The sequence below is a fragment of the Xiphophorus couchianus genome, chromosome 14, assembly GCF_001444195.1.
Source record: "Xiphophorus couchianus chromosome 14, X_couchianus-1.0, whole genome shotgun sequence".
Taxonomy (NCBI): domain Eukaryota; kingdom Metazoa; phylum Chordata; class Actinopteri; order Cyprinodontiformes; family Poeciliidae; genus Xiphophorus; species Xiphophorus couchianus.
Window position 1 is genome coordinate 10125134 of NC_040241.1, and position 18310 is coordinate 10143443.

The 18310-nt window shown below is 38.8% G+C and overlaps 3 protein-coding genes across 3 annotated transcripts; 2 read left to right on the forward strand and 1 right to left on the reverse strand.

The window, feature by feature from the left end:
- Window positions 1-579: 579 nt before the first annotated feature.
- Window positions 580-5488, forward strand: cldn15a (claudin 15a). Its single transcript, XM_028039339.1, has 5 exons — window positions 580-2281; window positions 2532-2696; window positions 2925-3006; window positions 3092-3199; window positions 4938-5488. The coding sequence occupies exons 1-5, from the start codon at window positions 2065-2067 to the stop codon at window positions 5032-5034; spliced, it is 669 nt and encodes a 222-aa protein (XP_027895140.1). The 5' UTR covers window positions 580-2064; the 3' UTR covers window positions 5035-5488.
- Window positions 5489-6124: 636 nt separating this feature from the next.
- On the forward strand, window positions 6125-13883 carry dnajc3b (DnaJ (Hsp40) homolog, subfamily C, member 3b). Its single transcript, XM_028039307.1, has 12 exons — window positions 6125-6578; window positions 7988-8098; window positions 8289-8413; window positions 8496-8570; window positions 9338-9481; window positions 9683-9864; window positions 9979-10098; window positions 10433-10538; window positions 10636-10756; window positions 11485-11617; window positions 11734-11882; window positions 13185-13883. The coding sequence occupies exons 1-12, from the start codon at window positions 6491-6493 to the stop codon at window positions 13325-13327; spliced, it is 1497 nt and encodes a 498-aa protein (XP_027895108.1). The 5' UTR covers window positions 6125-6490; the 3' UTR covers window positions 13328-13883.
- A 1209-nt stretch (window positions 13884-15092) lies between these two features.
- On the reverse strand, window positions 15093-17600 carry naa38 (N-alpha-acetyltransferase 38, NatC auxiliary subunit). Its single transcript, XM_028038849.1, has 3 exons — window positions 17479-17600; window positions 15994-16168; window positions 15093-15519 (listed from the first exon to the last, which is right to left on the reverse strand). Exons 1-3 carry the CDS (start codon window positions 17506-17508, stop codon window positions 15395-15397), a joined length of 330 nt encoding a protein of 109 aa, XP_027894650.1. The 5' UTR covers window positions 17509-17600; the 3' UTR covers window positions 15093-15394.
- Window positions 17601-18310: the final 710 nt, after the last annotated feature.

Here is an 18310-nt window from a genome sequence, read left to right on the forward strand (position 1 = left end):
GACAGGAAAGGGGGAGAAGACATGCAGCAAATGTCGTCGGGTCCGGGAATCGAACCCACGACGGCCGCGTCGAGGACTCAAAGCCTCCAAATGTGGGTTGCACTATCCCCTACACCACCATCACAAATTTTTAGTATAAATAAAATTTTAAAAAACAGTCCACAAAATATTTCCTACACATTTCTGAAGGTCAATGCACATCCTGTCTTGCTGGATCAGTTTTGATCTTATAAAAGTAGAGAAACACTAATCAGCTACAGAAACCCTCATAAACAATGGATTCAGTTCAGGAGATGTGGAAAGACATTGGAGTTATACTACAGCATATATATACACATCATTCGCAGTAAGAGATGACTGACTTAAAGTAATTTTAGAAACCTGTGTGTTCCTGGCTCTGTGTATTTTGTTCTCTACTCTTTGTTATTCTGTTTTATCTCTTTTACCTTTTTATTCAGTTGTTGGATTCCCAGAACCTTTTGTTCTGAGCAGGAGCGATAATTATCCAACATTTCTGATAATGTCTGATAATTATATACTGTATATATATACTTCAAACATGCTCTGGAGATTTCTAAAAAAGAAAAAAAAACAGTTCCTCCCTGAAACTTGGCCTGCCCTATTTCTAGATCTTTGTTGTTGACCTTTAAACAAATGAATTTGCGCCTTTATGAATTCTCTCCCTTCTACCAGATTGACAGCTGGGCCTCAACTGCAGGCTAAGATTTATCTTCAATATTATCAGCTGGGCCAACTTAAAGCAATCAGAGGATTTGTCAGCGCTGACCCAGATTCCATCACTGGGGGTTATTAATGAGGTCCAACAAACACAGAAACTTTGAGATAAACTGGAGAACTGTGAACTTTTTGTCTTTGCATTTCTGCTTGTTAACCATTGAGATTATTCCAGTTAGATGTTGACGTTGTCGCCCTGCGTTCTTTTTTTTTTATGAGAGATCTTCTCAAATAGCCAAGTAAACAGAGTTCAAATCATCAGTCCAATTTATTAAAGCCAAATAAGTGATCCATTGTTTAGGATCAACAGAGAAATAATTTACCATTACAGCGCTGGTCCACTGCTGCACGTCCTTAAGGGACCCGGACAATAGCTTTTGATTCCTTCTAGCTCCTAGATAAGCTACGCCCTAAAGAGAGCGTTCCCCTGTAGTGCAATTTCCATACCCGTACGTGTGTGTGTAGGGGTGTGTGTGCGTGTGCGTGCGTGCGTGTGTGTGTGCGTGTGCGCATGCGAGCATCAACCGGCTAAAATAGATAGAGGAAAAACACAGAATCATTTATCCATAACAACATTGTTCCAAAAAGCTAGGCGTGACACTTGGTGAACGTGTGTTCATGTCTCGTGGCCTTCAGATGTTCAACTCAAAACAATAAAACCAGCCTAGAAACATCTTTTACCACACCTCATTGTGAAACTTGCGTTCAGTCACGTTCAGACTCAATATTTGGGTTCCCACATGAAGAGAAACCGTCAGCGTATCAACGTTTGCTGATGAACTTTGATTGCCCGTTCAAATCGCACAAATAAATTCATTCTTTGTCAAAGTAGTTCAAAATTCTGACCATGTCTTTGAAAAATCCACATATGTTCAGCAGGTAATAATCTAAATGTGATGAGCAAACATTTTTGAGGCATATGTAAAAAAGCATTAAGGACGACTGATGACCATTGGACCTTGAAAGTGAGCCGATAAACACCTGTTCAGTTTCAGAGGTGTAAAAAAAATAGAAAAGCAGATAGTGTGTGTGTGTCTGCGTGGGTGGGCGTGTGTATTGTGTGTGTGTGTGTGTGTGTGTGGGACAGAGGGAGAGAGTAAGATAGAGGGTAGTGGGAGGAGAAACCGCTAGTATTATAAATGATTATACATATCTGAGGATCCAGACACATTACACAGAAGTTATTGTCAACTCAACGGAGGGTCTCGCTTTCGGAGCTAATTTTTTTTTCCAAATTAACCAAAAAGAGAGAAGAAGGAAAGAAAACAGACTTGAATCTGGGTATTCTATCATTTTCTTTTGATTGAGAGTTGGACTGAAGAAAAGGTCATGGATCCAATTGTGGAAGTAGTGGCTTTGATTCTGGGGTTCGTCGGATGGGTGATGGTCGGGGTCGCGCTGCCGAATCGTTACTGGAAGGTATCCACCGTGGACGGGAGCGTCATCACCACCTCCACCATCTACGAAAACCTGTGGATGTCCTGCGCCACGGATTCAACCGGGGTCCATAACTGCAGGGAGTTCCCATCGCTGCTTGCCTTGAATGGTAGGTTTAAAAAAAACCTACAACAGAAGATGTAACAAGAGACTTTATATATAAATATATATTTATTCTACCAACTCAAATTACCAGGGACTTTACCTTGAAGATTTTATCTATAAAAAAGATTTATATAATGAGATGTGGAGGTTAAATGATAAGAAGATTTTATAGGTTTGAGGAGACTATAAACTTTCCTCCACCGCCACAGATAAGGACTTTAATTTACTCATTTTGTCCTGGTTTATTCCTCCAGGTTATATCCAGGCCTCCCGTGCCCTGATGATTGCAGCCATACTGTTGGGCACCTTCGGCCTTGTGGGGTCCCTGGTTGGAATCAAGTGTTCGAAAGCAGGGGGAGAAAACTATATTCTCAAAGGGAGGATTGCAGGCACCGCCGGGGTTCTCTTCATCCTGCAAGGTAAGAAAACAGATTCAAGAACATCCACCAGGAAAGCTTGCTGATAATTACGACTTGCTGATTCACTGCTCTATACAAAGATAAAGAAACTTCTCTAAAGGGACAATAAATCAGGATATGGTTTTATTACACATTTAAATCATTCCTCCATAAAATTTTCACTGGGTTCCTTAAAGAACCGGGTTAAACGGACTGGCAGCTTTCTAGCATTTTTATTTCTATCAAAAGGTCTTTGCACCATGGTCTCGGTGTCGTGGTACGCCTTCAACATCACCCAGGACTTCTTTGACCCCTTCTATCCGGGAACCAAGTAAGATGCAGCAGTAAAGCTGCTTAAAGTTGCACAGCAGAGCTTTAAGAAAGACATCAGCTGACCGTTTGTCTCTCCGCCTCAGGTATGAAATAGGAGAAGGACTTTACATCGGCTGGTGCTCGGCCGTGCTCGCCATCGCTGGAGGAGTCTGTCTCGCCTGCTCCTGCAAAGCAGGCACAAAGGAAAAATAGTGAGTTTCCATCCATGTTGTGTTTAATACTCAGAGAGTTAAAAAAAAGGTGTCTGCCGAATGCACAGTTACAGTTTGACGAGGCCGAGTTGTTAATTAACTGCAATTAATCAAAGTCCTTAATAAGCTGCACACTGGGAAGCATGGCTCGAATGGCTGTGAACTGGCTGAAACATTATAAATACTCCAAGAGTAAAAACAAAAATGAGATTCAATCAGAGCTACTGGAAACGCTGCAGACTGATTTGGTCTTGAGGTGGAAATACCAGGAAGAGGTCAGAGGTCAGCAACTTGTTCGGTCCAAAAGCCATTTGTAACATTGATCCCACTAGAGCTGCAAATCCTCCTTGACCCTTAAGAAAAAGATAATTTATCTGGCTCTTTAGAAAAAAAGCAAATTTAAAAACATTTGTTCACTGCTAAAAAAACACACTTTTTATACTAGTACAAAATTAAATAAATCACACAGATTTCATCTGAGTGACTTTAAAGGACTTGCCAAAAAAACATTTCAACCATTAGTGCCATCTGCAATGGAAATCTTACACATCAATCAATCAATCAATCAAATTTTATTTGTATAGCACATTTCAGCAGCAAGGCATTTCAAAGTGCTTTACATCATATCAAACACAGAAACACAACATAGAATCAACAATCAAAACACGACATTAAGTCAAGTTCCATCAATAAATTTGTAATTGATTACGTTTCAAATACAAATACATATTATTGAATCAGACACATGGACTGATTAATTTAGCATTTAATGTAACCTCATTATTTAAAAGAAGAGGACTAATTTCTTTATAATTTTTGGTAAAGTTTGTCAGGTGGAAAAAGAGCCGTAAGTAGCTCTAGACTCCTGGATTAGGTGAAAAATAAAGATTCCAGCATTCACTTGGTTTTAAACAGTTTGACTTTAGCGCCATCTAGTGTTGCAATAAAAACAGAGTGACAACCAGTCTGTATGCATTGCATAAAATAAAGTGTTTACAAATACAGCAGCAAAAGAAACCCAAAAAATATGTTATTGGTGTAACCTTAGAAGGCTCATTTATCAGGATATTGTTACAAATACATTACAAAACTGAAATTTTGTCCTAACGTGTGAAAAATCAACCCTAGGAGGCAAAAACATTGTATTTTACGCTGACAAAATTTGTTTCCTTTTGAATCCAAATCAGTCAGTGCCAATCAGATTCTGCTATTGCAAAGTAATTAATGAAGTAATCAACAAAATAATTAAACAACTTAAGTTTGAAAAATTGTATGTGAATGGAGAGAAGAAAAGTTTGACCATAATGCCTTTAACCATGTTTGCAGAAAACCAGACAGCACATCAGGTCAAAGCCTTATGCAAAGTATCAGGCACAGTGGTGGAAGAGTGATGACACGGGACATGATGCAATCTTAGAGTCACTCATGAAATTCACTGTATACCAAACCATATTTAGAGCTAAATATGAGGCAATCCAAAGTTTGGCATTTTGGATTTCTTTCTGGTAAATTAACAATAAATGTGTTTATGTTTGTGTTTGCATTTACCTTTACTTTAAGACCCAGAGAAGACCAACTCTTTTACTAGTTGATGCATCAACATATAATATAAAAACTGAGAGTGAACCTTTTGACACGACTGTCTCTGATATCAAAAGAGAGAACCAGTGTGTAAATCTATTTGTCTTACAGTGCGTTACTCTCAACTATCAACTGTGTTTTGTTTTGTTTTTTGCAGCCCCTTGCGTTATCATGACAGAGGAACAGCATATTCTGGAGCTGCACCAAGCAGAAGCGCCGCAGCCAGCACTTATGAACGAAACGCTTACGTCTGAGCAGGATGGCATTTTTCTGACATCTTCTCACTTTTTATTCTTGTACATAAATCGTTCGTTTTTGGGGTTTTTTACTCTTTCTGCTGGCCTTGTTGTCCATGGCTGTGAACTTGCACCATTTTCTTACTGTTGGCAGTAACTGTAATGTATAGAATCACAATTTCTGATGAATTTCCTGTATAAATCATTACTAAGGCCGATGATATAAACACTGTATAGAGCTGTTTTGCTTTTCTCTCTGCCACAACACAGACTCAGTCATTTTACCATTTCTGTTTGTATTTCACTGATGAAATCAACATGTGGGCATTTACCAAAACAATAAATCATGCTTTGATCTTCATAAACAAGGACAGATATTTATGCGGTCAAAATAGAGATGTTTCAGGTTTAATTTGTGTTGTTTTGTACAGTTTTGTAATGTACCGTAAGGAGAACAATTGTTTTGCTTCAATTGTATTTTTTTTTTTTTACTATTGAAGACAATAAAATATGTGTAAAAGTGAAAACTGGAGTTTGACTTGATATTTTTGTAATCACAAAATGTTGTGATTCTAATACTTTTTTAATAAAAATATTTTCCCGTATATTTCCCATCATTGGGATCTATCCTTACTGCCAAATGTACCAATTCCTGCTTTGATTAAAGCTCACCTGACTTCATTCTCAGAGAATTTATGGAGTATTGTTAAGAGAAAGAAGTGAAATACCAAAACCAATGGCCTCCTCGGCAGAATCACAGAACCACACTGCATTCGTTCAGTATTTATGTAAAAGGAGCTCTAACCAAGTATTAGTACTTCCACACACTTTTTCAGTAGATGGATATTTCTGTATTAAAAATCTTTTGTTGGTTGGGTTTTGAAATACTGAGATAAGTTAACTTTATTTAAATGCATTCAAATGGACCTGTAAAGAAACTGGATATTCCCATCACTATCAGGCAAACCTTAAGTTTTGTAGGGCGACAGCTCCTCTAGCAGTGGCTTGAGACATACTAGGAGTGCCACCAGTGTTAAAATAGGCTGTCCAATCAGAGCAGCCCACGTCTACAGACGAACCCGGATGGAAGCCATGTGGACCAATCAGAATAATGTGGGCCAGAAAGGGAAAGCGAAGCCGAGAGCAGACTGAAAGGTATCGCTTACAAATTACACAGAGTGTCAGTGGTTTGATTTCGCCATCCTCTGGTTAGAAGGAGCTTATTTACTTCCAAGTAAAGTCTTCTGGTTGTCTGTTGGAGCTGCTGTCAAACATCTGTTTCGGGCTCAGGAACCTTTCAGTGGCTCCCCTCTGTTCCGCCCGGAGGACTGTGGAGACGGGACCGTAAATACACCTTAGGAGCAGTTCCTAGGTCTGTCAGAACGGGCTCAGTCGTTCTCAATGAACCAGAGGAGCAGCTTGAGCCCAAGCTGAGCCGTGAAGTCCGTCTGTTCCGGTGTCAGCAGACCCAGACATGGAGTGGTGTTGGCGGACAGGGGGAGCCAGCGGGCTGCTATGCTCCCTGTCTCTGCTCTGTGTCCTATTGGACATCCAGCTGGACGGTAAGACCGCTATTAGAGCTACAAACAAGTGGATTACTAATAAAAAACACACTGACAGATACAAAGACAGTAGGTTTATGTAGGTTGCAGTCTTACTGGCACATGACAAAGTCAAGTCTCCAAAGTTTACGTCTCTTCCACAGAGGGACGTTTTGTCCTGACGCTGGAAGACACCTCCCAATGTTCAGTAGCTTTTAAAAATAATTTACCACCTGACAGTTATATTTTATTGCATTAGATGAAACTTTAGCAGCTCATGTTGTGACAGAGACTCTTTGTCCAGCGGCCGCAAACGCAACATAGCCTTAAAACGAAACCAAACGTCTGAAAAATACAAGGAAATGAAAACCTAACTAATTTATAACAAGATTTGGGCTAAACAGAATCAGAACTTCCAAAAAAGAAAAAAAAAAGATTTGTAGAATATGTTTTGTTGCATAAGCTGATCTAATAATGTATTTCAAAACCACTGTTTCTACCAAAGAACCTGCAGTTCATTATTATGTCTCTTTGATTCTTTCACTCATTATTTAACAAAAACAACTGGAATTAGTCAGAATCTGTAAAATAAAACAACTTTTTTTTTTATTTAAATTGAGAAAACATCAGTTTGTCTTGATAAAGATATTTTCACAAATTCCCTAAATATTTTGGCAATTGTGTAAGATAAAAAGTAAGCTATTTAAAGGTGCTCAATAGGCACACTGATATCAAAATATACCAAGATTTTTTTTAAAGTTACAATTTGAAAATCACATGAATTTTCCAGCATACTGTTCCTATAGTTCAAAATTTTCCTTGATGAGATAATAGAGAAAGTGCCTTTGTCGTTAGTAACCAGACTGTGTAGCGCTGCACACTGCCGGTCAGCTGGTGCAAAGAAGGCTACTGCATGTTTTTCTAACTTACAAGTAAGACGCATTTGGATGTTAGATAATAAATCTGGTCATAAAAAACATAAAAGTTATGGTTTGGAAACTAAAAAAGCACCATCGATTGCTCTTATTAAGCGAACGCTTTAAATTTAATAGGCGTTTGTAATATACCTCTGTTTAAGTCTGTGAAAATAATCAAGTTATTTTTACTGTAAGAATTGATGGGTTGTATAATTTTAGAAATATATGTTTTGTTTCTGTTTTCAAATACAAGCGGTCAGATCAATAGATTTTTTTTTGTATTAAAATATGCAAATACTGTGGAATTTTTTGTATCTATTTGGCTAGAAAGTTTAAATTTTCAGCTTCAGTTAAGCTATTTGCTCTTGGACTTGAAGCCGTGTTGACTCAACAGGTGCCACTCAGTCGCTTAGTCATCAGAGAAGTGTGAGAACAGGTGAAAATCCTCTAAACCGACAACACAAGCTGCCTTCACCTTCCAAGCGGGATTATAAGCTCCGTTTTGTGTTACAGGTGTCCTGGGCGCGACTCACGCCGAGATCGAGCACCACTTGGAGATGGGTCGCAAACTTCTGGCGGCCGGTCAGCTCGCTGAAGCCTTGTCCCACTACCACTCAGCCGTGGGTAAGATTATCCTAACACTTTCCCACATTCATCCCTGCGTCTGCTCTGTGTTGACCTGGTTTTCCAATACTTACTAAGTACAAAATTATCCGTACAGACTTTTTTTTTTTTTTTGTGGTTTGAATCTAGCATGACTTTCTAGTCTCACATTTGACCCTGCTGTAAGTTAGTTCCCATGATGTTTTCCCAGAGGGAGACTCTGAGAACTACCTGACCTACTATAAGAGGGCTGCTGTGTTCCTGGCCATGGGAAGATCTAAGTCCGCTCTGCCCGATCTGACCCGGGCCATCCAGCTGAAGCCTGACTTCCTGCCAGTAAGTCATTAAAGGACCTCAACGAAGCTTTTAAAAATGCCGTTACACTGTTCTTTCTCACACCATCTCACTTCTGCTTCAGGCCCGGTTGCAGCGAGGAAACATCCTGCTGAAGCAGGGCAACACTCAGGAGGCCAGGGAGGACTTTAGAATGGTGGTATGTTTAATATTTATGCTGCTATTTGGTTCATTTTTTAAAGTGGAAACACTTTTTTTTACACTTATTTTATTTAACCACCTTTTAAGAAAAACACTTAATTTTAAGGGGAAAAAAAACAACATTTACTTAATCCGGAGGAATGCTCAAGCTTGGGTTTGAGCACTATACCTTTCAGTTTTAGGGTTTTAATGCTTCTGACCAAGAATCTAGAAATAAATGGAACAGTCGTACACTTTTTTGGTGCCGTGAATTAGCGAAAATGTTGCACCTTTTTTTATACTTTTCTGCGATTTAAATTGCAATTAATCTATTGTGGATTCCGCAAATGACTGGCCATTACTGTGAACAATATTCTAACTAGGACTGAAACGATTAACCAGATTAATCACGATTAATCAATTATAGAAATAATCATAAGCTAATTTGGTAATCGATTAAACGCTAACTGGAGTAAACAGACTCCACTTGCTGAAACAACACACTCGGATGGAATTTAAACCGTTTCTTTTTTCATACCGATTAATGGTCAGAATATTTGATTCACTAAAATAATCATCTGTTATTTTAGTGAATCAACAGATTCATTTGAGAGAAGTGGCTAAGCTACTTCTCTCAAATGTAGCTTAGCTAAGCTGATATCCAGGTTAAATTTGATATTTTCAGTTCTTGTTTGTACGGAAACACAACGTATTAAATAGCACACTGTGGGAAATACTTTTATCAAAGGAAAATGGAATCCCATTGTTTTTTTGTTTTTTTCCCAGCTGCAACGCTCTGCAGACCACAAAGAAGCCCAGGAGCAGCTGATGAAAGCGAGAGATCTGGAGATCTTCCAGGAAGAAGCCCAAACTGCGTACCACCAGGGCGACTACAGCGGCACCATCAACGTGTTGGAGAGGGTCATAGAGGTACGTTGGACTGCATCATTTGTCGAACTTTATTGTATGTTGCCGCCAATTCACGGCACAGGAAGTCCACAAAGTTACAGGCAGCAGTAGTTCCATGAACATGTTCATCTTTGGAAGAAAAATAAATAGGATTTGAAGTCCTTCAAGTGTTGGGTTTCTTGTTGTTTTTGTCAAAATTGCTAATGTCCGTTCCTGTCTCAGATCTCTCCCTGGGATCCGGAGTCGAGGGAGCTTCGTGCAGATTGTTACTTGCGAATGGGGGATCCTCAGAAAGCCATCCAGGATCTCACGCCCGCAGCCCGGCTACGCAACGACAACCGCGCAGCCTTCCTGAAGCTCAGCAGGCTGCTGTATAACCTGGGAGAGCATCACGACTCCCTCAAGTGAGCGCCGCGCCGTCTGCCGTGCAAACAGAGCGATTTCCTTTTTTGAGCCTCTGATAATTTGTTTGGCCTTCCTGTTCCTTCACTCCCATCTGTCGCTTTGTTTCTCTCCAGCCACATCAGGGAATGTCTGAAGCTCGACCAGGACGACAAGGAGTGTTTCAGCCACTACAAGCAGGTGAAGAAGCTCAGCAAGCAGCTGGATTCTGCAGAGGAGCTGATCCAGGGGGAAAGGTCAGTGACCTTCATGATTCCTTTAAAACATTTGTGAAACATTATCAACCCTTCATGGAATATTTAACAGCTGAAGATCCACACTTTATTAGAGATTTTCATCTGAGATTTCATTCCAGGTTTCACTCATTCTTTAAAAGTCTGAAATTTGCTCTTAATGTTTTAAAGAACTGGATAGAAGTAAAATTGAGTTTGGACATTTATTTTTCCTTCTTCCATTTCCCCAAAGAAGAAAAATCTAACTAATAATACTGATTAATCAATATTATTCAGACAGGTTAAGGAAACAACTGAACTAATATCGGCTCACGTTTTCCATCTTCTCCACAATCAGGTTTCAAGAAGCGATTGAGAAATATGAATCGGTGATGAAGACGGAGCCGAACGTTGAGTTTTACACCAACCTGGCAAAAGAGAGGATCTGCTTCTGTCTTGTTAAGGTGAGAAAGAAAACGCCTCTGCGAATTTAGGATTAAATAACTTAAGAGACGGCCAGTTTTATCTTGGTTTTGTCTCAATTTATTGTCGGTGTCGTAGCTCCAGCTAGCGACCGAAGCCATAGACGTCTGCTCAGAGGCCCACCAGAGAGACCCTCGAAATGCCAACATCCTCAAAGACCGAGCCGAGGCCTACATCCTCAACCAGGACTACGAGAAAGGTAAATAAGATGACGGCACTGCTGCAGTGGGATAATTAATTTGGCTTGATCCACTGTTTCATCTAAAAGAAGCCTGAGGAACATCTGGTTCCAGTCGTACAGCGGCCATTAGCGCGAATGTTCATGTGCAACAAAAGAACGCCAGTGAATTTCTAGCAAGAATTTGAGTTTCACACAAGCTCAAATAAATACAAACACCCCACTAATGTTTGGATAAATGTTGCTTTTTCAACTCAACAGTGATGGCAAACACATTAAAACCAGAATGGATTAAGCAAATTACCATTAGGCTTGTGGAATGGATGGAAACTCTAACCTGATTTTGCTTTTGAAATTGACTGAAATTGACGGTTGTTTCAATAACCCACCCAGGAAAAAAAAAAAAAAAAGTCAGCAAAACACCAAATTAATGAGACCCTGGTGTAAAGTTGTGACAAACACGATAACTGGGAAAAATATTTCAATTACTGAACGCCGTCACTGCTGTAAACAGGGTCTTATGAGAGTTGGGTAGAGATCTGATCACACAACCACGTTATAAACACACACTAATAAAAATAAACACAAATGTCTTCTTTGACGATTGTTTCATTGTCTAATTCATCTTCATTAAAGCAAGATAATTTCTGCTGATTCTGTTATTGGTGTAAAACTGCAGCTTTATTTATTGAACCCACTTTTTTTGTTTTTTACCTCAGATTTATCTTTTTTCGTATTTTTTATTTCAGCTGTTGAAGACTACCAGGAGGCGCGGGAGTTCGACGGCGACAACAACGCCATCAGAGAGGGTTTCGAACGAGCGCAGAAGCTGCTCAAAGTCTCCCGTAAAAGGGATTACTACAAGATCCTGGGAGTTGGCAGGTGATGCTTCCATCTGGATCCATTCTGCAGTTTTATCCAGCTCTTTTTTTTTGGAATCGCAATTCACTGTACAACTCTTTTAATAAAAACAAACCATCTGTGCTTCCTGTCCTCAGGAACGCTAATAAGCAGGAGATCATCAAGGCGTACAGGAAGTTGGCGCAGCAGTGGCACCCTGACAACTTCCAGTCCGAAGCCGACAAGAAAGAGGCGGAGAAGAAGTTTATCGATATCGCCTCGGCTAAAGAAGTCCTTACCGACCCAGGTCAGGAGCCCATTTTACACACGCAACACTTGTGTGTGTGTGTGTGTGTATGTGTGTGTGTGTGTTTGTGGTAGGAACAGGAAGCAGCTTGCAATAGGGAGGGAAAAACAGAAACAATCGAGCTAATCCGGTTTCCTTTAAATACCGTACACAGCTTTGTGAAGCAACAATTCATTTTGTTGTTAATTACATAGCAACAAAATATAAAGGAGGCTGACGACTGAAATCCAGTGAGGATGTCTCACTGCTGGTTTAATGTCGGTATGAATCCAGCCGTTCTGTGAAGATCTTCTCTAACAAACCTCTGAGGCCTTCAGAGAACAGCTGGGTTTATACTGAGGTGAATTGACAGCATCAGGCCCAGTTGAGAAGATGTAGAGCGATTTTAAAACGATCCTCTTCGTCCACGTTCACTGAACTTCCATCTGTTTTGCAAAGAAAAACAGGCAAAAACTTCAATCTCCACATATGCAAATCTAGTAGGCAAAAGAAAACAAGTGTCAACTCGAGGTCGGGCAGTACGGCTTAAAAATAAATTCTCAGATTTCCTATTTCTGATTTTAATAGATTTTTCTTCTTTTTTTAAGTCTTTCTTTTTTATAGCTGAAATTCCAGTTGACAGAAAACATTTTTAATAAATTGCCTTCTGTGATTTTACAACGGCGTATTAGGTCCAAACGACAAGAAGTTTTGTTTAATTATAAGAATATAGTCATAACACTATTAGAGTGAAGATGCAGTTTTACCAGAAGAAAGCTCTTAAAATAAAAAAGTTACTTTAATGAGAAAAAAAGCTTGGATAATTTCTTTTTATTTACATTTTTTGTGTTGAAGTTCTCATGAAATTAAAACTTCATTCTCCTCATTGTACGACTTTAATCTGGTAATACTAAGACTTTATTTTCATTTTATTTCAACTGTATCCCTGCAACATCGACTATTTTTGCAAAAATTAAAAACGTAGCCTGACCCTTATAAATAAACAAAGCTGTAACACACACTTATCAAACAAGATGGTGGACCTTTGACCTGTTGACATCACTCTAAACTATGGGAATCCAAGGAGAGCTTCGGTGGGGGGGGATCCCAAAATTATCCAAAAATTAAATCTTCAAAAGCCAAAATGTCATTAATCAACAAAATTGATTTCTTGCGCAAACCTAAGTCGAGGTGAAAATAGAGCATGCCACACTTTTCAGATTATTTTTGGGGGTAGGGGGGAATTAAAAGTCTAGTTTATTTTTCTACTTCCAACTCCTTCTTCTCAGGACTCTTCCTAACTTCATTCCGATGTCTTTCCAGAAATGAGGCAGAAGTTCGACGCAGGCGAGGATCCCCTGGACCCGGAGACCCAGCAGGGCGGCGGCGGACAGAGGGCCTGGCCGTTCCACTTTAACCCCTTCGAGTCTGGCGGCAACTTCCACTTCAAGTTCGAGTACAACTAGAGAGCAGGACTCGACTCTGGACGTGTGTCGGCTCTTTCACTGGATTTGTACATCAGCCTGGACGCTGTTTATTCAGAGACATAAACTTGTGTTGTTTTTCAGAAAGGAACCACAAGAGAACTTAACTGTGGTAAAAGGTGGTTGAAGAAAGTGAAGGCTTTTTTTTTAAAACCTCAAATCTTTTCTTTTTTAAGAAACTGAAAGGTGCTGAATGCAAGCTGTGGATGTTTCTGCTCCTCTCTCTTTCTTTGTGCCTATCTTTGAACCATGTGGTGGCGGAGGACGAACGTCAACGTGCCGCTTTTTATTCTTGCTCGCAGTATTCTTCAAAGGAATCCCAGCTTTACTAACTCCAGCCAACGATCTTGACTGCAGCAGCATCTCTACACCCGAGAATCAAGACGTTTCTCTAGTTTCTGAAATCAACAGCTTTCCGTTGAGCTCTTGGATTAACGGTGAAACACACTGGAATCCTGTGGATCTTCTACCAGTGTGTTTTTGATTTAAACTGAAATTGGTTTCGAAAGCTTATTTAGTGGAAAATTAAGTGTATATACAGTACAGACCACAAGTTTGGACACACCTTTCTAATTCAATGGGTTTTCTTTATTTTCATGACTATTTATAAGGCAAGAAATCCCACTTATTAACCTGACAGGGCAGGTTGACCTATGAAGTGAAAACCATTTCAGGTGATGACCTCTTGAAGCTCATCAAGAAAATGCAGAGTGTGTGCAAAGCAGTAATCACAGCTAAAGGTTGCTACTTTGAAGAAACTAGAGTATAAGGGCTATTTTCAGTTGTTTTACACTTTTTTGTTTAGTGCATATTTCCACATGTGTTATTCATAGTTTTGATGCCTTCAGTGTGAATCTACAATGTCAATATTCATGAAAATAAAGGAAACTCATTGAATTAAAAGGTGTGTCCAAACATTTGGTCTGTACTATATACAGCAGCAACAATAAGGAATGAAAGCAGTAGCTGACTGAATCTGGTGTTTCTCTTTGCCTTTCTTCTTTTTTTTGGAGATTTTACGCTTTTTATTTGAGGGGAAAATAACACTCCACAGCCTCTCCTCTCCTGAAATGTTACTGGTTTTTTTTTAAGCCTTTCATAGAGAATGCATCTTCAGTGACTAAGAGCCTCATTTATAAATAGCAACTGTTCAGCTGAAGCTTGAATTTCAGTATCTTAACGAGAATATTTGGATAATATTTATCTAAAACATACAACTAAATTGTTGCAGGATTTGTTTATATTTAAGGCTCTGGTGTTGCAGCCACGAAAGACGTACTTAGTAGTTTTGCCTTTTTTTTTTTGTTTTTGCACAAACTTAAGTTATTTTCTTACCGACATCTTGAAGACAGAGTGACTGTAACTGCTTATTTTGTGAACCAAAATGTGACGGAGCTCTTTGCATTTAAAGATAAGAAGGAGCTGTTTTATTTTTACGGTTTCTGGTTGTGGCATAACTTTTTCTTCCTGCTGCCAAATTGACTCGGTGGACATGCTGACGTGTATTAAAGGATGAAAACCATCCAGACTGAACTCATTATTCCTCCTGCTTTGGGTAGAATTTAGATCTCTGGCAAAAAAATTTTACTCAACCAGTGATTCGCAGATAAACGCAATTTTAGAGCAGTTTTCAGATTGTACAGTAAAAGTTTGAGCATTATATGTAATCTTTTTTTTTTGTTGCAACTTTCTGCAGAGCTTCTAAATTTTTGCACTTCACAAACTGCAGCATTTAGGATCAAAAACAAAAGATCTAATAGATGAATTTATTTTAAAAACACTAACAACATACATAAACTTGAATCCATATATTTGCACGAAACATGTCAGAAATGCATTCACCCCGCTTGCTGCTGAAGGGTTTCGTTCATTCTCAGGGGAAATGGATAAATCCAGAGTTCTGGCACGGAGGTTCTGTTTCAGCCACAAAAACAGTTAAAACTCCTCCAAGAACAGTTCGATCTTTTCTTTTCCAGACACAGGCCTCGACAGGAAACAATCACATGAATGTCGAGTTAAAAATAAACAAGCGCAATGGACAGCTCTTCGTCAGTGGCAGGCTCCAAACCCATCAACGTCCTCCAGGCTGTCGGCCTCCACCTCGATGGACACCACGTGGTGACCGGGGATCATGGCCAGGCCCAGGACTCTGGGTTCACCCTGGGAGAAAGTGTCTAAGGGCAGAAAACGCATATAAAACCAGGACCCGGTTCCATCAAAGCAGGAAAAACGGCAGCGATCAGGTGTGTGGTTTGCCAAGCTTGACTGAGACATAACTGGATTGGTTCTAAACATTAATTATTAAGGTGAACTTGATCAAATTCTACCAAAAATAATGAGAAATGACGGAAATTCCATTTCATACTAAAATTCTACTGTTTTCTGTGAAGTTAATCTTTAACTTATGCAGTTTGCTTTTTGGACTTTGAGATTTTTCTGCTTCAAACTTAAACTTCTAGATATGGACCTCTGTTTTACATGAATAGTAGCTCTTAAAAGTGTAAATGACTCTGTCAAAATACTTTTTTAACATACTTCTATTTCTACATTTTCAAGTGAACTCATGAATATGAGAAGAGAAAATATGATGTTGAAAATTAACCATTAAACATTAGTTTAATTTCCAACATCTGACAAAGCGTCCCTACCTGAGGATTTGAGGAACTCCTGAGCCGAGCCCAGGATCACATTGCAGTCCCGATCCGTGCAGAGGAAGAGACCCACCAGTGTCCGTCCGTCTGTCATGCGGATCCTCATGTTCTTGTTCAGGAGCCCCTCAAGTTTCTGTCTGGCCTGGGAAGAGGAGGACACTTCGGGCTGCTCCTGGATAAGAGGAGACAAAGGAAGAACTGATTCTGTGAGAAATCATTTGAATCCATACAGACGTTCATTTCCCCCTACCGTGATTAAGACAATACAAATAATTTGTCTCATAATTATGACATATCTTGTAACAATAAATCAAAAATAATCAATGCTATCCCATTATTATAAGATACTATACTACAATGACAGCATCCACGATCATAAAGAATGTAATAGTATCTCAAAGAAGAGCTAGTATTGTGTATTTTCCACTTAACTATCTAATAATTGTGGGAGACTACCTTGCACCACTGACAAAGCGTCCCATAATTACAACCCTGCGTCTCACAATAAAGTAGTAAATTAGAAACATGATAGTATGTCATAATTATGCATTAGTGTCATATATTTTTTGCCGCATTCATAACTAGTAGACAGCATCGAATGATTCAGGCAGCATCTCCTAATACTGAGATTCTCTAGTGACTTTGCTACCTGCTATCAAGACGTACGTAATAGTTTATCGTAAGTATGGCATACATGTCTCATTTATGGTGTACAAAATGCACTTCTTCCATTACCGTTTCAGAAAAGGGCTTTAAACTAATTTAATAATTAACAAAACCAAATCAGATCTCTTCAGTGTTTACATTCAGCAGGATCAGCTCACAATCAGAAATACTTTACAGGAATCATTATGACACTTGGCATATTTTGCTGCTGGACAATTTCAATAAATCTGAACATTAAAAAAAATATAACTGAGAACACGTGAGCTGACCTGTGATGGCCTTGATAGTCAAATATCTGACATGGTAAATATTGTCTTCTTGCTTGTTAAATATCATATACACTGCTGTAAATGGAGAGGTTCTACACCTTGTTTTGATTTTTTTTTCTTAACCAATTTAAATTGTATTACACCTCATTGAAACATTTGAAATCTGTTTCTGCAAAAAAAAAAAGTAACTGCCAGCATCTCTACTTTTCTTTTGTTTTCAAATCTTGCTCTATTGTTATTCATTTGCCTCACTGTTTATGTGCTTACTTTAGTTTTAGCCCCTTGTTTTTGTTTATTTTTTCTACCTCTGTTGCAATGTTCTTATACCTCAACGAGTCCTTGTATACTGTTTGTTTAATAAATAAATTTTCTTTAAAAAACGTAAGCTAACCTGTTAGCCACAATCTAACGTTTAGCTTCACCTCAAGCCCTATAAAGCTACATTTATTGAATATAAAAGCTTTATTCTCTCATTTGTCACATTAGCATCAGAAAAAAACATGTTGAATATTAAAGAAAATATTATACAATATAATACTATACATACATGTGCCGAAGGACCATTTTCCTCAATCATTGTGTCCGATTTTCCTTATGCTGTTGCTTAGGGAGCAATTCTGGGGGCGGACAAGCGGAACCGGAAATCGTTTCAGCGCTTAGCATTAAAAAAAAAAAAGGTTTTTCAGATTAAAGTTTACAAGTTCGGTTTCTATGACTGTATGGCAGGCAATTAAACCTTCAAAAACAATCACAAACAATCCAATATTTATCAATTCCACACTTTTCCAGACCCTTGAAGCAAATGCCTCCACTCTAAATATGCAAACAACTGAGCTCATCGTCCCACCTGGATGTCTGACAGGAAATAAAGCTTTGTCAGGAGAGCGGCCAGCTGAAACAACAACATGGATTTTCTTAAGGATTTACTCACAGGGAAGTCAAACAAAATCAGCACTGTCATTCAGACAGGAAAAACATCAAAAGATGAAGTCATTTACTGTCGTTTCTTAATAATAACTGTATACATACATAATTCAAAAAGGTTGATACTGAAGTATATATATATATATATATGTTAGATTTTTAATGTATTTATAAATCAGGGCTATTGATTTATTAAAGCAAATCTCTTAGATTTCTTTACAAAAATAAAACGGTATGATAAATATCCCTGTTCCAGAGTTTCCTGTAGGGGGCGTACTAATGCAACTAACACAAGTCAACAGTGCTGTGGGCCCATATTGAAACATCCAACTGAGTCAGAATGGAGAAGGACAAGTTCGTTTTTAAAAACCCCCAACATTTTTTTTCAGAGTACTAGGCTAAATCAAATCAAATCAAATCAAATCTTATTTGTATAGCACACTTCAGCAACAAGG

Bases quoted from the DNA above. Each gene is read 5' to 3' on its own strand.
- cldn15a (XM_028039339.1), top strand. From the start codon at position 2,065: ATGGATCCAATTGTGGAAGTAGTGGCTTTGATTCTGGGGTTCGTCGGA. The intron at 2,697-2,924 runs GTAAGAAAACAG...TTCTATCAAAAG, and splicing joins GGTTCTCTTCATCCTGCAAG to GTCTTTGCACCATGGTCTCG. The intron at 3,007-3,091 runs GTAAGATGCAGC...TCTCCGCCTCAG, and splicing joins CCCTTCTATCCGGGAACCAA to GTATGAAATAGGAGAAGGAC.
- naa38 (XM_028038849.1), bottom strand. From the start codon at position 17,508: ATGATTGAGGAAAATGGTCCTTCGGCACAT. The intron at 16,169-17,478 runs GTATGTATAGTA...CCTCTTATCCAG, and splicing joins AAAATGGTCCTTCGGCACAT to GAGCAGCCCGAAGTGTCCTC. The intron at 15,520-15,993 runs GTAGGGACGCTT...TTCTGCCCTTAG, and splicing joins GGAGTTCCTCAAATCCTCAG to ACACTTTCTCCCAGGGTGAA.
- dnajc3b (XM_028039307.1), top strand. From the start codon at position 6,491: ATGGAGTGGTGTTGGCGGACAGGGGGAGCCAGCGGGCTGCTATGCTCC. The intron at 8,414-8,495 runs GTAAGTCATTAA...CTTCTGCTTCAG, and splicing joins TGAAGCCTGACTTCCTGCCA to GCCCGGTTGCAGCGAGGAAA. The intron at 10,539-10,635 runs GTGAGAAAGAAA...TCGGTGTCGTAG, and splicing joins TCTGCTTCTGTCTTGTTAAG to CTCCAGCTAGCGACCGAAGC.